General features: G+C 35.7%; 4 protein-coding genes across 5 annotated transcripts; 1 reads left to right on the forward strand and 3 right to left on the reverse strand.

Annotated features, from left to right (window-relative positions):
• Nucleotides 1-530: 530 nt before the first annotated feature.
• Nucleotides 531-2,466, reverse strand: LOC143449137 (threonylcarbamoyl-AMP synthase-like). The gene is made up of 2 exons (XM_076949222.1): nucleotides 2,243-2,466; nucleotides 531-1,976 (listed from the first exon to the last, which is right to left on the reverse strand). Exons 1-2 carry the CDS (start codon nucleotides 2,346-2,348, stop codon nucleotides 1,135-1,137), a joined length of 948 nt encoding a protein of 315 aa, XP_076805337.1. The 5' UTR covers nucleotides 2,349-2,466; the 3' UTR covers nucleotides 531-1,134.
• A 2,179-nt stretch (nucleotides 2,467-4,645) lies between these two features.
• Nucleotides 4,646-7,028, forward strand: LOC143449127 (uncharacterized). 2 transcript variants are annotated; one of them, XM_076949208.1, is made up of 4 exons: nucleotides 4,646-6,074; nucleotides 6,291-6,448; nucleotides 6,660-6,773; nucleotides 6,888-7,028. In XM_076949208.1, the coding sequence occupies exons 1-4, from the start codon at nucleotides 4,690-4,692 to the stop codon at nucleotides 6,968-6,970; spliced, it is 1,740 nt and encodes a 579-aa protein (XP_076805323.1). In that variant the 5' UTR covers nucleotides 4,646-4,689; the 3' UTR covers nucleotides 6,971-7,028. The 2 variants fall into 2 exon arrangements, with proteins under 2 accessions (XP_076805323.1, XP_076805325.1); XM_076949210.1 differs by having other exon boundaries at nucleotides 6,665-6,773.
• A 5-nt stretch (nucleotides 7,029-7,033) lies between these two features.
• Nucleotides 7,034-10,722, reverse strand: LOC143449129 (uncharacterized). The gene is made up of 11 exons (XM_076949212.1): nucleotides 10,546-10,722; nucleotides 10,221-10,332; nucleotides 9,820-9,913; nucleotides 9,692-9,746; nucleotides 9,425-9,611; nucleotides 9,012-9,129; nucleotides 8,780-8,908; nucleotides 8,584-8,699; nucleotides 8,215-8,386; nucleotides 7,926-8,123; nucleotides 7,034-7,713 (listed from the first exon to the last, which is right to left on the reverse strand). The coding sequence occupies exons 1-11, from the start codon at nucleotides 10,655-10,657 to the stop codon at nucleotides 7,660-7,662; spliced, it is 1,347 nt and encodes a 448-aa protein (XP_076805327.1). The 5' UTR covers nucleotides 10,658-10,722; the 3' UTR covers nucleotides 7,034-7,659.
• Nucleotides 10,723-14,400: 3,678 nt separating this feature from the next.
• LOC143449141 (NEDD8-conjugating enzyme Ubc12-like) lies at nucleotides 14,401-17,945 on the reverse strand. The gene is made up of 5 exons (XM_076949227.1): nucleotides 17,812-17,945; nucleotides 16,661-16,782; nucleotides 16,262-16,395; nucleotides 15,579-15,746; nucleotides 14,401-15,123 (listed from the first exon to the last, which is right to left on the reverse strand). Exons 2-5 carry the CDS (start codon nucleotides 16,767-16,769, stop codon nucleotides 14,983-14,985), a joined length of 552 nt encoding a protein of 183 aa, XP_076805342.1. The 5' UTR covers nucleotides 16,770-16,782; nucleotides 17,812-17,945; the 3' UTR covers nucleotides 14,401-14,982.
• Nucleotides 17,946-17,988: the final 43 nt, after the last annotated feature.

Genomic DNA, 17,988 nt, shown 5'->3' on the forward strand with positions numbered 1-17,988 from the left:
CGTGCAGGGTTCACGCTGTTATAATGCAAAGTTCTTAACCCGAGTTCCCCAACACATTAAAGAAAAAGAGATATTTGGAATTGTGGCGATATGGCGCTAACCGCCTAAAACCAACATTTAGTCAGGTTGAATAACTAGTAAACACTCTAACCCCACCTAACGTTTATTCAAAAAGTCGTTTTATTATTCCTGATTTCCGAAGTAGCTTTCGTGCATCACAAAGGCTGTGATACCAAGACGCTAAACAAAAGATAACTTAGTAGGCTTGTTGCAAAAATAATTTTTCATTGACTTTTCTGTTTTAGTTGATTGATCAACAACCACGTAATGTACATTTTCTATCTCTCGCCTTGAGTGAATAACGACATTCACTGAGCGCAAAATTAACAGTGAAATTGTAACAGATTGAGAACTAGTGAGCAGTTCGATTAGAGACAATTCTATCAGTACCACAAACAACATTCGTTTCTGGGTACTGTTTCGCGTAGTAGTGATGTTTGTAGAAACATCCCTGTAAAACACTGCCAATATAATGCTCACTGCATCTTTATTACATATTCCAAGTCAGGCGATTAAACTGCAACAGAAAACCGCAGTCAAAACAGAGAAATGTTTTTAAAAGTAGGAATGAATGAAAATGTACATACCATGCATATATGAATAAGTGATGTTAGCATATACCCTATTACCAAAGATAACGACATTATGACATACCCTTAGACAATGAATGTTGGATATAGCTTTACTTGATCAATTACAATAATGACATTTACATTATTTGCACATAAAAATTCTGTGAAAATAAACCATCTTAGAAATTAACTCAAAGACTCGGATGTTGACTCAGACACATAACAACTGCAGAGTGTCAGCATGTAGGTGTCTAGAATGGCACAATGTCTGTGTCAAACAAAGAAATGCAAATACAAAATTTACAACAGCAAACACAGCGGGAATAAGCACTCCTATGTACATTGTACAACAATACAAATCAGGCGTAGTGTGGTGCAGTTTTTAAGCCCTGTAGAACAAAACTAAAACAGATAAAAGATAGCAAATTAACCCTTTAAAACGATTGTGTATTAAAACTGAGAAAGAAAAGAGTAACATCTGGAAATTGCTTTGGGTCACACACTACAAAACAAGTTTCAAATTCCAATTTTCTTGCAGCTTACGCACAGTGCTCTCATAAGCACATCCAGCTCTCAAAACTTTAAACGTTAAACCATCGGGCATAATTTCAAACACCGTTGACCCTTCCATGGTGTACTTGAGATTGTTGTTTACAATGTTGGAGCCGACCACACCACCATCTACAACAGCGTCCAGCTTAGGCCACAACTTACGAAAATCTTTGATGCGTAGTGAGGCTTCCTCACCACTGATGTTGGCCGATGTCAAAGCTAATGGTTCGCGTAACTTGCTGGCTAAATCTCTGATGAATGGGCAATCTGGAACTCGGATGCCAACTGATGTGGTCTTTGGGTTGAGGTTGCTGTTCAAGGCTGGACTCCTCTGTGTCACGATGGTCACCGGTCCAGGCAGCAGGTCATTAAGGAAATCTTCCAGTATGCTTGGCGAACTTGGACGTTGGTAAATCCGACCTTCTTCATGAAGACCAAGCTTTTGTGACATTGAAGACAAAAGACCTTGAGGAAACCTTGCCCAATGACTGACATCATATGTTTCTCCAACACATATCGCAACAGGTTTAACTGTATTTCTTTCTTTCAGAGCATAAAGCTTTTCTACAGCCTCTGTACATTGAGCAAGACATGCAACACCATAAAGGGTGTCGGTAGGGATTGCAATAACACCTCCTCTATGCAAAATGCGGACACATTGAGCAATTATTTCAGAATTATCACTCCCCTCGCTTAAACTCAAAAATTGGGTATTTGATTTGTAAGGTAGAGATCCCAATGGAGTCGTGATTTTGTCATTGCTGAACCCATTCAAGACAAGTGCCATTGTACCTGTGAATAAAATACCATGCCACTTCAAATGAGAAAGCTTTATCGTATTACCTTAAAACAATTGTTGTTTTGACACATGGGGTAAGATCTTGCAAATCTAAACCGTTTTTTTTCCGCGACACATTGTTTCGGATAACTAGTGTTTACAAATCTAATACAATGCATTACCTATTCTTTGCCAAATGGTGAGAGTTTTGAAGTGATAAACTCCAAAAAAGCAAGATCCCACTATATGTATACTATGGAGTATGGAAAGAGTTACATACCAGTATGAAACTTCAACGAAGGAAACGGAAAAACAGAGAAGTGCTGGTAGAAGTTTTTTTCAAGACGAGTGGTGATGCAGTGCAAGAATCTGGTTCTACCAAACATAAAATTTCAATCCAAGCCCACAAGTACAGTGTATGTACAGCTCACCTTTTACTATTATAAACCTAATATGCACAACTAAAACACATCACTACCTGTAAAATAACATCAAGTATTGTTTTTATCAATTTTGTTTCTGGCAACTATGTCCAACTAGAATGAGGCAATTACATAAACTACCGTCTAGCCATTCAGCACCTGTGTCCAGATTTTCATCTAAAAAACGGCAAAACTACAATCTGGCTTGATTTTATTGAAAGTCTTTCGGGATTTGGTTTTTGGAGATTCAATTTTAAATAGGTCAAACCAGACACAGAAGATAATCATTATCAACTACACCAAACAGAATGAATTGCTAATGTGCTAGCTCTCTTGCACAATTTTTGTTTTAGTAAAGGTAGCTGCATTAATACCTTAAAAAAGTGAGCAGTAAGTCCAAAAAGTAGTAGTGATCAAACAGTAATTGCCAAAATTGTGAACAACGCTTGAGCGAGGTGCGATCTGATTTCCTCTCACACAACGTTATATTAAGTGTTGCATTTTCCTATTGCTCATTACTTCACGAAACACAAACACAATGCATTACACAATGTAATGGATGACCACAAGTTCGTGACCCATACGTGTAAAAAGATATTGGACCTGGGCGACGTCACTGTGCAGCAGAACAATTTGAACCTGTGCCAAATTAATATGTCATTGAAAGTGAAGTAAATAGATGCGATGCTAAAAGTTGTATTTTTCCACACACTTAAATATGGTACTACTATGTCAGTGCAATTTAGTTAACTTACAACTTTGGCTTACTGCCAACAACTGATTGACAGGCGTTGGATAGATGTGCAAAAGTTCATTTGTTGAAGGCAAACTTTTTTCAATGTTGTCAGCCCTAATGTCAACCACCTGCAGTCTAAGTTGTTGTCTCTTTAATTTCATGAGATTACACTATTAAGAAAAATGATTAGTAAAATTCAACAGATCTTGAAAGTCGTGATTAAACATTAAACAAGTTTGAAATTCATTTCTTTTGCATTTGCACATTGGCGTAAAAAGTGCCGCTAAAACATCCGGCACCACCTCAAAGCTATTGTTTAAAACGCTGTCGCTTTATAATATGTTAAATAGAGAAATACATAGAGTCAAACACACATAAAAATCTTGGGTCTAGTATATAAGAGCACAACAAATGATGTCACAATTTGAGTAGCTGGGGTCTAGTGTACAAAGGCATTCTGTGGTTGTGCACTTAGGCTATAGGCCTATACTAGAATTAAAATCTTTGCTGTACGACCTGTAAAAGTTTTAAATTTAGTTTTAGTCGACCTCATCAAAAATTTTTCACATATTGGCCAGTCTACCCTAGAGGCAATTAAGGCAAAACGGGTCAAGTGCAGAAGTGAACAACCAAATGATATCACAATTTGAGTAGCCTATACTTCTATACTTGAGACTCAAATTGTGAGGTCATTTGATTGTGCACTTATACACTCTGACACTATACCCGGCAAAACGATACACCACGCTAACCTGCTATTGTAAAGCTTAGCCTAATGGTATGTATTATCGTGCACGTTTTAACCCATAGTTCAAAAGGTGGAAGCGACCGGTTGCCCAGGGCTTTACCACTTTTTCTATCCGTTTTTAGTAGTTCTACCGGTAATTGTTTCTATTATGCTGTAGGTATAGCAACGGTTGGCAGTGGTACGGCAATTTTGCACCCCACAATTAATGGCGCAAAATAAAAATATAATATTTCCCTAGTCAAAGTACCAACAGATCATGGTGACATACCGTATACTCGCCCTTCTGGCCTTCTGCCCTGTTAAGCCTGTTTACGAATCTAACTCGTCTGTTTTATATGCTCCTAACACGTGGCGGGAATGTGGCGATAAAAGCTTCCAAACGCGTCTTTCGCGACTCAGCCAAGCATATACAAAGCCTCAATGTTGCGCCACAATACATCATTTCTTTGACTTTTTTCAGGTAGCTATTGCAAGCTCAATGCGCAACACATTTGTCTCTATAATTAATGTAACAAAATTGCATATTTTATTTCCCTATTAAACTTAAATTTTAGGCGATATATGTTGTAGTAAATTAAGGCTTTAAAAATATGTCGTGTTATATCCGAAAAAAATTAAATGCACAAAAGTTGTCTCCTTTTTATTGTGTTTGAAATTGGTGCTATTTTCGTCACACATCCATTCAGCTGTTTGTCACATACAAAGTTTTGTTACGTAACAGAAAGGAAAGTATGAAACCATTTTTTAGTAATTTACCATGAGAAAAGGAAACAAAAGCAAAACGGGATAAACGAAAAAAGTGTAACCTAGTATTTTTCAATATGGATAAAATCTTTTCTTTAAAAAGTTTTCTTTCGTCGTCTTCCGGTGGCGGAACGCCTCTGAGGGTAACGGCAAAGAACAATGATGAAACCGAATTGTTTCGAAAAGGACAGAATATACCATCGGCCAGTGCAGCCCCTTCGGATAAACTAAGACAAAACCAAAAAGTTGGACCGTCTGTAAAGTTCGACAATGAATTAGCATCAGTTCGTCGTGGTTCTATTGGAAATAAATCCGGGTTAGGGAAATTGAGTTCACAGCAGCCGGCAACAGCCAAATTTCAAACTTACGGCCTTGTAAAGACTGTGTCAGATAGCGAATCTCAAGGCGAAGGTACTCCACGCAGTCGCGCAGCAAGCCATAGTTATGGATGTTACCTTGAAACAAAAGAAAAAACCGTGTTTGATCAATGTGAACAGCCAACTCCCCAAAAAATGTTAAACAACCCAGCGGGCGATGTTCAACTTTTTCGAGTTAAAACCAAGGACTTTTTTACGGAAACGCAACAAAATGATCAACCTCAACCTGATTCAGCGATGAGCAAACAAAGGAAAGTGGCGCCGTGCCGTGCAACTGAGTGTTGCATTCGTGATGATCCAAATCCGGAGTGTCAACAAGGAGCTGCTAACCCTAATGTATATACTTTACAAGGGCTACATAATAGTTACAAATGGGTTGGCGAATATGATAACAAACCATCTACAGCCGAACCTGATTTACACCACGATGGGTCAAAAGTTGCTCTCCTCAAAAGAGAATCCTTGGAATACATCATAGAGGATGATACCCTACCAAACGGCCGAAGAGACGCAATTGACACAAAATTGAAACTGATGGGTCCTTGTCGTCGGCAAGACTGCTGCACCGATGAGTCAGGTTTCAAAAACAAACATCTTGTAAGTTCTAAGGATTGCGATTTTTCATTTCGGCGTAATTTAGAGGCAAACAAGTCAGACTTATCTTTTTCTGCTCAAGATTTATCCCAAAATGCCATGACTGTATCTGGTTATTTTCGAAGTCAGTGTTTAGAGTTCGGTCATAACGATGACCACCTAAATACAAATGCCTCTGACAGAGAGAGCACAGGTAAGAAAGAATCAGATGAAGGAAATATCACTGAAGGAGATGTTAACTATCAAAGTGCAACTTCCGACGTTGAAAAAAATCCTGACCAGGTCCGGGTGGATGAGATGGAAGAGCAAGAAGCTTCACATGCAAAATCTTCAAGTACGATACGATCGTTTTTAGCGAAAGATGTGGACCAACCGCAACCAATGGACGCTGATATGTCTCTGCGTCGCAAGATGAGAATCAAAGATTTAGACTCTGATTCTGACATTATTCCCATGCATTTGAAGGAAATGGACGGTCTCCTAGATAAAACGTAGTAATTCTTTTTCCGTTCTGTCAGCTTAATATTTAGTGTTACATGTTTAACTCTGAGGATCCTCATATGAAAGTACTACACACTTGATGTAAATAGCCTATATAGCCTATTGTTCTAATTTTCCTCAGGATGTAACGTGGCTTCAGTAAAAATTCTGATATATCTCTTTCGTTTCAGTAAAATAATCCAAGATTTATATTTGAAATTTTGTAGATTGTTTACCAAAAGCACTTCAGCACAATGCGTATCAGCACTTCATCCAGATGACGCAATGTGCTTGCGTTTAAAATGCGGAGACGATTGTAACTTGTTGAAAGAGCCAACAAAAGAAGAATCGCTTCCCGAAATCCCAGAAGTAAAACCATGCCAAGGTAAATGCTCTAATCTGATTTCACTGAAATTATCCTAAATCTTCAGTGCAAATTTGTGGACAAATTACTAACTACTAAGTTAGAGTAAATAGCCTACTACCGAAAAAGGCTGAAGCCATAAAACTTCATAGTTATTAGCTTTTAAATAGGCTATAAGCTGGTTTAAATTAAACCTACAATAATATTTCACGTGTTATACGGACTTGTTCAGAACAGTTGGAGCAAGAAATCGAAATAAATCGAACGTGGACGCGAGTTATCGTAATTTTACTCATTGTAATTGTGATCTTGCTAGTTGCAGCATCGGCAATTGGAAGTTACTTAAGTAAGTTTGATAGCTTAGACATTGCTCTGTAGATCCTGTGCTAACAAACATTTTACTTTCTACTGTAGACAGTTTTTAAAAATCTTGCTAAGCGCTTTATTCCGATATTTACAGTTGTAACGTATCTCGATATCGTTAAAATCATCGAGGATATTGAAAAAATATTTGAAGATTTTAAAGCCAAGTACTCGTTGTGACAAGACGTATTGCTGTCAAGCATAGCTTGGCGATGTGATCGGTGGAAATGCCATACAAGCAAAGCAACTCGCCGTATTTTATTAAATAATTTATTTCAGATAGTAAACAGATTGTCAAGACAGAAATTGAAACAGTCGCTCAATTTAATTTAGCATTCATTTTAATAAACAAGTTGTAAAAAATATTAGGCCTATACGAGTTGGTTCATATCAACAACAGTGAAAAAAAAAGAAACAACACTTGAACAAATGACGTTCCTTGAGGGTTTAACTGAGAATTCATTATTGGAATATTAATGAATAACTAAACAGGATCAATAGTTAGGTAAATGCCTTGCAGCGTTACTAATTATAAAGAATAATAATAGTAATTCTGTGGCAGTTTTACAACAAGCAATATCGGTTCACGAATTACGGTTCATTGAAAACGATTCTTTTCACAATTGCACATAATTATCAAGTTCCATGTAACAAGAACTGGGATTAAATCTATGTATAAATTCACATCCCATGCTCGGCTGACTAATTTATAAATAGAAAAGTGTGACTTAAATGTACTTTTGCTTACAGAAACATTACTTTGCAACATGAAAAAAGTAGCAGTGAACGAATGAATTTTGAAACTTCATTTCCAGATTAACTTTGTTACTAGACGATACCACGTCAAGGACTTCATAAAGGCAGTTGCGTTACATGTCATAGGCTGCAACACTTTGTTTAAGATACTCTTTGTATAGCGCCTCCTGAGTAGGACAGAAAAATGTTTGAATTTAGATTTTATTTTAACAACAAATGACCATTTAATACGTTTATATTTTAATATACAAATTACGTAAGCACAAAAAATTTAATAATGCATTCGTTTCGAACGTAGATTGAATATCTTAGTCTATCTTTGTCACCAGGCTAATATTTCCGAATAAGACACTTTTATCCGCAAAAACTGTCCAATTACCTTTCGGACCTTCACTTCAGATAACACAAAGTCTCTTCCATGTAATAAATTCCTCTTCCTCTTTCGAGACATGGTGGGCAGCGAGCGAGACACAAAAACCGCCACAAAAAGCAACATAAGCGTGATTAAAGCAAAGACGCCGCAGGAATGCCAGAAATATTGCTCGGGCACTGCGGACCACACAGCTGATACAGGAGACTGAAAATAACGACAATGAAATGTTCTAAAGTGCTATCATTCTGGACCTAGAAAAATGGTAAAAAACAGCAAAGAATTTTAAAAACCTCACAGTGTAAGTTTTCAGTGTGGCAGCTCCAGTCACACCAAAAGTGGACTCAAGTGCTTCTTTAGAGAGACTAACCGCCAAAAAATTAGCAAGCACAACAATTGGAAGGAAACTGCCAAGCATGAAGAGGCCAAAGCCTTTTCCTTTAGCACGGAGGTTGTGGGAACAAGCGCCACTGATTAAAAGCAATGGTTAAACTGCCAGCAAATATGCACACATACAATATACATGAGATGCCTATGGTAGTCAATAGAACATCGTTACTCTTAGTGTGATTTACTAGCGTATAACCACTAGTAGCCTATTTCTGTGTTGAGCATGTAGTAAGATGAATGAATGAATTAACAGGTATCCATAAAATTGTTAAGTTACTTGTCCTGTTCAATCAGCCGATCAATCTTGTCAGCAATCTCCAAACAATCTTTCTCCAAAGTGTTTAGTGTATTTTGGATGGTAGCGTTGATCGTTTTTTCAACTTCTTTACATACCTTATTAAGTAGAAACATAGTGCTTTCAAAAATTCAACAAAAATTGCAAGCTTTTAACAGCTGCTATTTTAGCAACTTACAGATTCAATTTGATTCACACATCGACTTTGTTTACCCAGTGTAGGTACAAAGATAGTAGGCATGTCAAAACCAGTTCTATTTAAATTAGGCCTTTTGCACAATTCCTGAACAATTTGCATCATAACTCTCTGCAAAAAATAGAACAATATTGCAGAAATAAAGATATAAAAACTGTTAGTAATCATTTGTTGCTGTACAGGTTAGAATTGAAGGTTGTTCTTTATTCTCTACCTGTCTATCGCTCTCATGTCCGGCCTCATCTGCTTTACTGAGATAAAATTTCATTTTTTCCGCATGATCTTCGCTTAAATGTTCGACAATGTTGAGCGTGCGCTTGCAAAGAGCTTGCCTAGCAATAGAAAACTGTACAAGTCAAACACTAATAATAATCAAAACCACTTTAAACTTTCCATTTGGAGATAAAAGTTATTGTTCCACTTAGTGGTTTTCAGGTACCTTTTAACCACTTATAGTTTCCCTCAAAAAAAGTTTAAATTAAAACAAATTAAAAAGTTAAGTTACACCAAATCCTTAAAGATCTTGTGACAACCACAAAAAAGGCTAGTGACTGCATTACCCCAAAAGGGATCCTTGCGCCTTGCGGCCAGGTTAAGAGCTACTAATTTATCAGTCAAATAGCTTACCCTATGGGATCAAAGAAGACAAATATTAGGTCGGCTATGTTCTCTCCAATCCACGTAATTGATTTGTTAACATCAAATGGGTATTTCATGTCTCCATCCACCAATCCCGGTGTATCAATGAATGTAACCAATGAAAACTTTTTCTGCTTTGATGTTGTTATTTCGGTTGAAATGTAATCCATAACTCCTACATAATACAAAAGGAAAATTTTCATCTATAAGAACAGAGAGCAAGGGCATACGGTTTACTGCTTTAAAATCACAAACCTTGCATATCTTGCAGAGGTTGTAAATGAGGATAAAGATGAAAAGTCGCGTTTCCCTGTCAAATTAGAAATCATTTTTGGAATATCAGTTGTTCTCAATTTATGTAAAATGGAAAGTAATCAACTTACAGTTAAGGATTCCCTTTTCTTTCCACTTGTTACTATGGTGAAACCTTGGGTTTCTATGGCGACACCAGTTTTTTGCACATGCTCCTCAACATACCTGAAAAATGTTGGCATTCACTAAACACAACAGATCATATAATTATCAGAACATATTGCCAGTGCATATCCCATTACACTCGTACATGACTTAGGTCACCAGTGCTCATGCAAAATGCTGCAACTTATTCATATATACCTGAGAAATAAGCATGAGATATATATACATTTAAATTGCTCCATGTTGTTATAAATTTAAAACTGTGCAGCAAATGATTGGTGAAAAAAAAAAATGAGAAATACTATTGACTGCTTATAATGAAATGAATGTTTATTAGCAAAGCGTTAAGTGTTAGCATATACTGTACCAGTTAATAAACGTGCTTTTTCCAGCTGAGTGATTACCAATGAGCATCACAGTAATCTTTTTTCTTGGGGCTAATAGTGGAATGCCAATGTCTTTTGCAATTTCAATCAAACCTATGAAACATATATAATAGAAACAAGTTAATTAACACTGTTACTGGTTAATTTTTACTTCTGTTAAACTGTGTTATTTATTTCGCGAAATAAACTTACTCTCTGCAGGCTACCGAAAGTTTAACAACTTGGTTAATTAAAGAAATAGGAATTGGTCCAACAAAACAAATAAGTATCATAATTATTACAACAGGTTAAAGGTAAATTAATTACCAACTTCTTCCTCAGTGTACAATTCATGACATTCACGAAGAATTTTTTCATTCACTGATAGTGTTGCATTTTCTACTGCAGCTGAGGTTCTACTTTTTGCTCTTGCAGACATCTCAGTTAAGTAAATACCAGAAGTATTAAATTAAAAAAGCAGTAATTGTTATAAACTAAAACACTTCAACTGAAAACAGTAGAGTATAGGGTCAGCTTAAACCAGTAAATGACAATCCAGACGGGCAACATTAAGATTGTAAGCAGCTGATGACCTAGAAATTGTATGGTGCAAGCGTTTTTTGAATAAGAAGTTGACAGTTGACTTAAATTCATCAGGGTAAAATTGCCATTCTACTGCATATTCCATGTTATCGGTATTTTCCTGTCACTGTAAAGTTTTTTGTGTTAGTCAGAATCATATAAGATTCGGCTGTTTCCCTAAATGTGTGCACGAGTACTGATAGCATAATTTTGTCCAAAACATAGGCCTATGTGGTAACAACCTTCACTGGAAAGCAGTGTTTGATGAGAAATTATTTGCGCAAAGACAAAATATTTACAAAATAAAACTTAAAACCACCACAGTACTACACTAAAGGTCGAACTACATCAAGCAACTTATAAACCAGTCTGTGAAACCACCAGATACAAATAAATGCAGACTTAGGACTTCCCAGTCTGAACAACGAAAATTCAGTTTAAGCTACATACCGAAAAGTTTACCAGTTTTCAACATAAAGTCTTTTAAGTGCTGTAACAGGTGGACTGTGTGAGTAAAGACACAAATATTGCCGAGTCCGCATAGGCCTAGCCTAGATACCAGTAGGCTAGCAGTAGCCTATCAGTTTTACACTGAAGATTCCATTTTATTATTCTATTTTTTATTTACCATTAATTTAACTAATTTTACCTTATTTACTATATATATTAGATTAGAATGAGACATCGGCAGTCAATTTTGCAAAGAATAACTGACAAACATAAAATCATAAAGCAGGCTTAAGCATACCGAAGCGACAAAGCTCTCAACTCTGTAGTTGAATTACTGGCCATGACTGTAGGCCTTGTCTACGACTTTACAGTCTTTGTAGTTCATAAATCGTTCGACCTACCTCAGTAACCTAGCCCAGTACAAGCAGTGCGTAAGTGTAGTTTTTGTGCAATAAAAAGTCTATAACAGTTCAGATCAAAGCTAGTAGTCACCTCGATTTCTATGGTATTTTCTATGATGCACTGTCCTGAATTACGTGGCCTGTCCTTGTTGGCATGTGGTGATGGACAGAGGGTTTAGCCCACTTGTAGGCCTAATCATTATGAAATTCACGGACAAAGTAATACACAACTTAAACTTTTGCAATTGCACCATAAATTTCGTTACAACGAAAATGATTACAGAAAGTTACCCATCGTGACTAACGAGGTCATTAAATTATTCATTAAATGTTCATGCGTTATAAACAGCACAAAAAGTATAAAAGACTTAATTTCTTTGAACGGCGTGATTATTGCCGGTGTCGTGGCAACTGAAATTATTTTGACTTATATAGAGTGACTATATATAGATATATATAGATTTATAGAGTATATAGATTTACATAGAGTGACTATTTTACCGTGAGTGGTTCAAAGCAGCCTGTTGTTAACGATAGGCGGTTAGGTTAGTGAAAAGGCCATCCAAAAAGCTGATTTCAGCTGTGGTTTTATTGGGGTGAAATTTAGATTAGATCATTAGAAAATAGATTTAGGTAAGGTTTAGCTTCCTATGTTATTTATAACATTTAAGTTAGATCAACAAGAAAGTGTGAAAAATGCTTCAAACGCACGATTTTCGTCGGTAAAGTAGTGACAGTCTAAAATATAAACCCACCGATTTCTGTAAACATATTCAAACAGTGTTTATAGGGATCGGTCCATAAATGGGAACGACACAAATTTCAATTGAAATTCATTTGACCTTTTCGCTTTGATTAAATTTATCTTCTTCCAGACTAGGAAAACTAAACGTAAAAGAACAAGGTCACCTGGACAGAAACTGCACAAAGAAAAAACGAACAGAACCTTTTTTATTAAACTTCCATATTTGGTCGACACGCCGACACCTCCGATCAATTACTGTATACGAAATCCGCTGCTTTGTCAAACGCGGACTAACTATGAGGTTCCAATATGAAATTTATGTTCTCACATTAAACAGCAACACGGTTATTTTTGGGTACAGATAATAGGCTAGATTTTTGAAGTTCCACTTCCATCGGAATGGTGTGGTATATTGGCTTACTTGTTCATGTGGTGTTCAATATAGAAGACAAACTCATAGAAATGTCCTCACCTGAGTGGACAAGCACAAACCCGAAAAAAAACCTTTAACGTCAAATCTGAATTAAGGTGACAGTCATCTTCACGAACATTCTACAGTAATTTCACGATAAACTTTGCAAAATCTTGTCTACGACTTACTAATTTAAAATCGTGTAGGAATCATGGATATTCCTTTTGTAGCCAATTATTATATATTTTAATATTAAATATTTTGTTCTACCTTGTAATAACATTCTTATATAGCCTACATTTATGACCCGCTTTGAAATCTATAGCCTACTTTTATCAACAAAGAAGCGGCAGGTGTAAATATTGAGTGGAAACAACCTTGTTTGCATTAATATAATAGTAGGTTACTTTATTTTCGCTTGTCTTTTAATTAGCCTACATGAATAAGAATAGCTTCAAGTGTGCCGTGGAATAGTTTACCGCCCTGGTCTTTTTTATTTGGATTATGACGCAATGCTAGTTTATTGTGTTTATATTTATATGTGCAAGAAAAAATTATAGTTGTATGTTAAAATTCGTATATATGTACCCGCTTATATCGCAATAGTATAGACGTTCTTGTTTACATTTTGATTTTAAGCTTACGCGAATACGCCTATTTTAATGGAATGCAGTTACCGTGAACAAGATTAATCGTAAAGCGATTATGTTGATATTGATAGTCGCTTCATGCAGCCATAAGTTGGAAGTAGTACAAGATAAAGAAGGAAAACATCGTTTTACCTAATACTGAAATCTAACGAACAACGACCGAATGAAGTCCAGTGTTTTCAATTATAACTCGATACATTACGACTCTAAAGTGTAATTCTTTGCCGAGATGAACACGCATCCTTCAACAACACGTGAAGGCAAATGTTTCCTTCAACTCGTATTATTATTATTATCCAAGAGTCCTAAGGGCCAAAATAAAGTTAAAATATATAGATCACACGTTTCTATTAACTGTCGTGAACAACATAGGCCTCATCAACAATAAAATATCGTTTTGTGGAAAAATTCCATCAATTTGTGGACAACCTTCTGGCGATCTAGTTTTGTGCCTAGTTCGTAAAACCTGTTGGCATGTAAATTGAATCCTACTCCAGAACTGAGTTTAACATTTGTCTGATCAAACAAAAATTGTTTATAAGTATAAGCCTAAGGTTTCATTTATAGAAAAATAATTGACGCTTTTTAGTAAACATGGCCGAACAAACATTGGATTTGGTTCGTTTTAAAATCATACCAGGGAGAGATAGTTACCATGTCCATAATTTTTCTTTTTACGTACAAATAAGTAATTTTTTTAGATCAAAAAGTCTTCCTAGATCACACTTTTTACACAGCGCAACCCCACCGGTCGGCGCATTAGACTGCTTTTGGACTGTAACAAGTTGGAAACGTATGAATAATTCTAAAATCAAGAGAAATATCGGAAAATGAAACTACATTCCCCAACAATCTTGCTGAGAAGTTGTTCCCGTGATTCACCTCATTCGGAGAAGGTCGCATAAAAACTGAAGTTTTAAAAGTTATTTTCAAAGGTAAACAAATGGGAACTTCAAATTTTATGACCAGCCTGCAGTCGAAAAACTACACGCAATTTAACAATATGCAATGAACAAACATGCCAATATTAGTTGATGCGAAACATTGCAAAAAGTTGTTGATAAAAGACATATTGTCATAAAATGATACGAAAGCAACCAAAGGTAGCAACAGAAAATAAATCGTAAATTGCATCAAAAAGGACGAAATACAGTAGGCCTAGCTAAGAAGAAAATCCGTGTTTAAATTTTGCTTTAAGGAAAATCTTATAACGTTGTTTATACTAAAAAAAAAATGAAATTCGCAGTAATGAAATGTTTTATATGTATTCATATGTTTCATCCACAAAAACTCAGTCATTCAGAAACTTTCAACTTTGTGTGATAGAAGTTAACGGAAAAGAGTTACAACAGTAACAATTAAAACACTGGTAATGTACTTATTCTATAACCACAATCCAGCAGATCGAAGAGCCTGCATTTGACAAGAATTGCTTAGAATTGTAACGCTTTAGAATTCACTGCCGGCGAGCCTTGGTGTAGACTGTAGGGCTTATAATTTCTTGTATAGTGAAGTAAAAGCTGTTTACTTGAGACACCGTTCAAAGTAAACACTGCCAACATAACCACCTTTCATCGAACGATTAACATTTTGTTCAAATTGTCTTTTGTTAGTGCTAAGAATTTCAGCAGCTTCTTTGTTTAATGGATCTTCTGGATTTGGCTCCTTGAAAAAAAAACGGTACGTTGAAAAACATCAATGTAAGTCTGCAGTGGAAAACTATAAAAAACAGATGCTTTCCATTTGGCTTTTTAGTCTTCCTGTGGTCTTGTCCAGATCTGACTCTGCTAGTCAGACCCATTCAACAGGAGTTTTAATAACCAATTGAGCAAAAAATTTTAGTTGTAAAATAATAAATTTTAATTAACATATTCAACAAATATTGCATCTGGTTTAAAAAATAAAATGCCACTGCTAAGACACACATTCCTGCCAAGTATTCAAGCTCTGAACACAAAATTTGCTTGAAAGCTGATTATCTGGCAATGAATAATAATAACAATAAAATTTCTACATGCTTGTACAACACCTGTGATAACAATGGTTAACACATGTTATTAATTAGTCCACTATAATACCTACCTACCAACTACAACATTAATCTAAAAATTAAGCATTACCAGAAACAAATACTGGATTCCATAGATAACTGAGTTAATTGTAAGAACAGGTTTCCAATCTTCTCGCAATATATTAAGGCACACATTCCCCTCAAGGTCAATGTTTGGATGGTATACCATTGTTTCACATTTTACTTTTGGTGCTTCATGAGGATACCCAAGGCCAACCTAGTACACAATTTTATATTAGGGCAAGTGAAGAGCATTAGGCTAATTAACAAAAACAGGAGATGAAATCATGTTCAAATTGCAAAATTACAGCATTTACAGTAGGGATGTGCTGAATCAACCATGAATCTAAATATTACACATGAATATCAGCTCTTTTTTTATTCTCAGTATTCTGAATCTTGCAGGCGGATTCAGGTCGAATCCTGTATTTTGTAAATATTAATGAAGCAAAATGTTGAAGTTCTAACTTGCGTAGTTGACATAAATGACCATGAAATGTTTGTGAGAGTTTTGGTGTAAAAAGCAAGTTGATTGCAATCACCCTTCAATGAAGGGACAAATTTAATCATTATATTCTTAACAGTTGGGAACTTTTATCACATGCAATGAACAAAGTTGGGTTTAGGTCAAATTATAAAATTTATCATTCATATTCTCAAATTCAAATCTTTTTTCTATTTTGCACATCCCTAATTGAAACGACATTGAACTGAACACCGGTAGTTAGTTACCTTAAATGAAAAAGTGAACTTTCCACCTCTATAGTAACCTTCATCAGGAGTTATGATTAGTTTAAAATTTAAAAGATCATTGGGATCAGGGAACTCAGTGATACAGGTTTTAGGAAGTTGCAATTCATTTAAATCTGAACAGAAAAAATACACACTTGACAAAAACTATTGGTCAATGAAATATACATGTTTGTTTATTAAGGGTATGTCAAAGGCTACATAAACTTTGCTTGAGTACTGATGCAGCTAAAAATAAGTTAGTAATAAATTTATTTGTTATTTTTTATAGGTAGCATTAAAACACAAAATTTAAATAACATTTTTGCACAAGTTTTATAAAATGATATATGACTTCAAAGGATAACAGTGAACTGAAAACATTTGTTATTTTAAAATAACCTTTAGTTAAACGCAGCTGTGCAGCAGTTGCTTTCCTCTTTCCAGCAGAACTTGTACCAGATGCAAGTTCTTCCTTCTTTTGCTGTTTTAAAGAAAATAATTTAATCATGTCTGCAAATTACCTGAAATAAGAAAAGAAAAATACAGATTTGTGCATCCATGAAGGACTTCATACATTTCTTTAAAAGTGTATAGAAATTACAAAATCATTAACTGATGGATTCCCCTGTGTTATGATCTGTACAAAATTTTTACAATTTGAAACTTAAAATGCGTGCTGCAACTTAAAAAGAATTAAAATGTTCCAATAATTCCTAAATTGAGTCAAGGAGGCGAAAAGTTTGCGGGTCTAGTACAGAAATGCACAACTGCATGATGCATTTATATATATTAGAACCCTGCTACTCAAATTGTGATGTCATTTGGTCATGCACTAGACCCAAATTTGCTTTCTACAGCATAGCGCCGCTACTCAAAAAAGAATTAATGGAGTTGGAGATCATGTCAAGCCAGATTTGAAATTTTAAAATTATTAGGTGAGAAAGCCCCCATGCAGCACTTGAAACAAGAGCCATTATATGGGCAATTAATTTTAATCCCCCAAGCATTTAAGCAAACTTTCCAATCTGGATGTCAGTATTGTCAACAGTGACAATACTTAGGCTATACTTTAAGCCTTTCAAGATTCAAATTTTGGCAAGTTGTCCACATCACCTGATCACTTTAATGCCTGAAATATTGCACAGTGAGTAGAGTTACTTTAGGCCCCCGATTGGAAAGTTTGCATCTAGTGCGCCCCAACTGTTTCTGTTAGAAAAAGATCCTGCCCATCTTACCAGTTTAGTATTCAAAACGGTGTGTATGAAATTTCGGGTCTAGGGCAGAAGTGTACAATCAAATGACGTCACAATTTGAGTAGCTACATGGGGTCTAGCATGCAAAGGCATCCTGATGATTGTGCACTTCTGCACGAAACCCGAAAACAAGCATCCATCATAGAGTTCTTGATATAGAGTAGAATATGATTAATCGCTTATCGCATTTATTAGACGTGTGGCGCAACAAAACCTGTAGTATAACTGTATTAAATAGGCTAAATACGTCTATTTATGCACGCCTCAAATATAACAGGAGCACAAAAAACAGCTCACTTTATACTCGAGTTTAGGAGATTCTACATCGAAAATTGGAGCATAAATCAACTTCATGCACTAGAGAAATCCAACTCATAACACAAACTTTCCAGTAGGGCGGTAGGTCTACGGCTTTAAAGCTTAGGCTACGTACTTTTATTTTCGATTCATATTAAGCTATATTACGATATTAGT

Source organism: Clavelina lepadiformis, chromosome 3 (assembly GCF_947623445.1).
Source record: "Clavelina lepadiformis chromosome 3, kaClaLepa1.1, whole genome shotgun sequence".
NCBI lineage: Eukaryota > Metazoa > Chordata > Ascidiacea > Aplousobranchia > Clavelinidae > Clavelina > Clavelina lepadiformis.

What these genes read in the sequence shown, in the direction of transcription:
- LOC143449137 (XM_076949222.1), bottom strand. Translation starts at nt 2,348, where the DNA reads ATGTTTGGTAGAACCAGATTCTTGCACTGCATCACCACTCGTCTTGAA. An exon ending in TTCGTTGAAGTTTCATACTG is followed by an intron (nt 1,977 to 2,242) that starts GTATGTAACTCT and finishes TTTTATTCACAG; the next exon opens with GTACAATGGCACTTGTCTTG.
- LOC143449127 (XM_076949208.1), top strand. Translation starts at nt 4,690, where the DNA reads ATGGATAAAATCTTTTCTTTAAAAAGTTTTCTTTCGTCGTCTTCCGGT. An exon ending in GACGGTCTCCTAGATAAAAC is followed by an intron (nt 6,075 to 6,290) that starts GTAGTAATTCTT and finishes GAAATTTTGTAG; the next exon opens with ATTGTTTACCAAAAGCACTT. An exon ending in AGAAGTAAAACCATGCCAAG is followed by an intron (nt 6,449 to 6,659) that starts GTAAATGCTCTA and finishes GGACTTGTTCAG; the next exon opens with AACAGTTGGAGCAAGAAATC.
- LOC143449129 (XM_076949212.1), bottom strand. Translation starts at nt 10,657, where the DNA reads ATGTCTGCAAGAGCAAAAAGTAGAACCTCAGCTGCAGTAGAAAATGCA. An exon ending in GACATGAGAGCGATAGACAG is followed by an intron (nt 8,909 to 9,011) that starts GTAGAGAATAAA and finishes TATTTTTTGCAG; the next exon opens with AGAGTTATGATGCAAATTGT. An exon ending in CCACACTGAAAACTTACACT is followed by an intron (nt 8,124 to 8,214) that starts GTGAGGTTTTTA and finishes CGTTATTTTCAG; the next exon opens with TCTCCTGTATCAGCTGTGTG.
- LOC143449141 (XM_076949227.1), bottom strand. Translation starts at nt 16,769, where the DNA reads ATGATTAAATTATTTTCTTTAAAACAGCAAAAGAAGGAAGAACTTGCA. An exon ending in ACAGCTGCGTTTAACTAAAG is followed by an intron (nt 16,396 to 16,660) that starts GTTATTTTAAAA and finishes TTTTCTGTTCAG; the next exon opens with ATTTAAATGAATTGCAACTT. An exon ending in AGTTCACTTTTTCATTTAAG is followed by an intron (nt 15,747 to 16,261) that starts GTAACTAACTAC and finishes ATTGTGTACTAG; the next exon opens with GTTGGCCTTGGGTATCCTCA.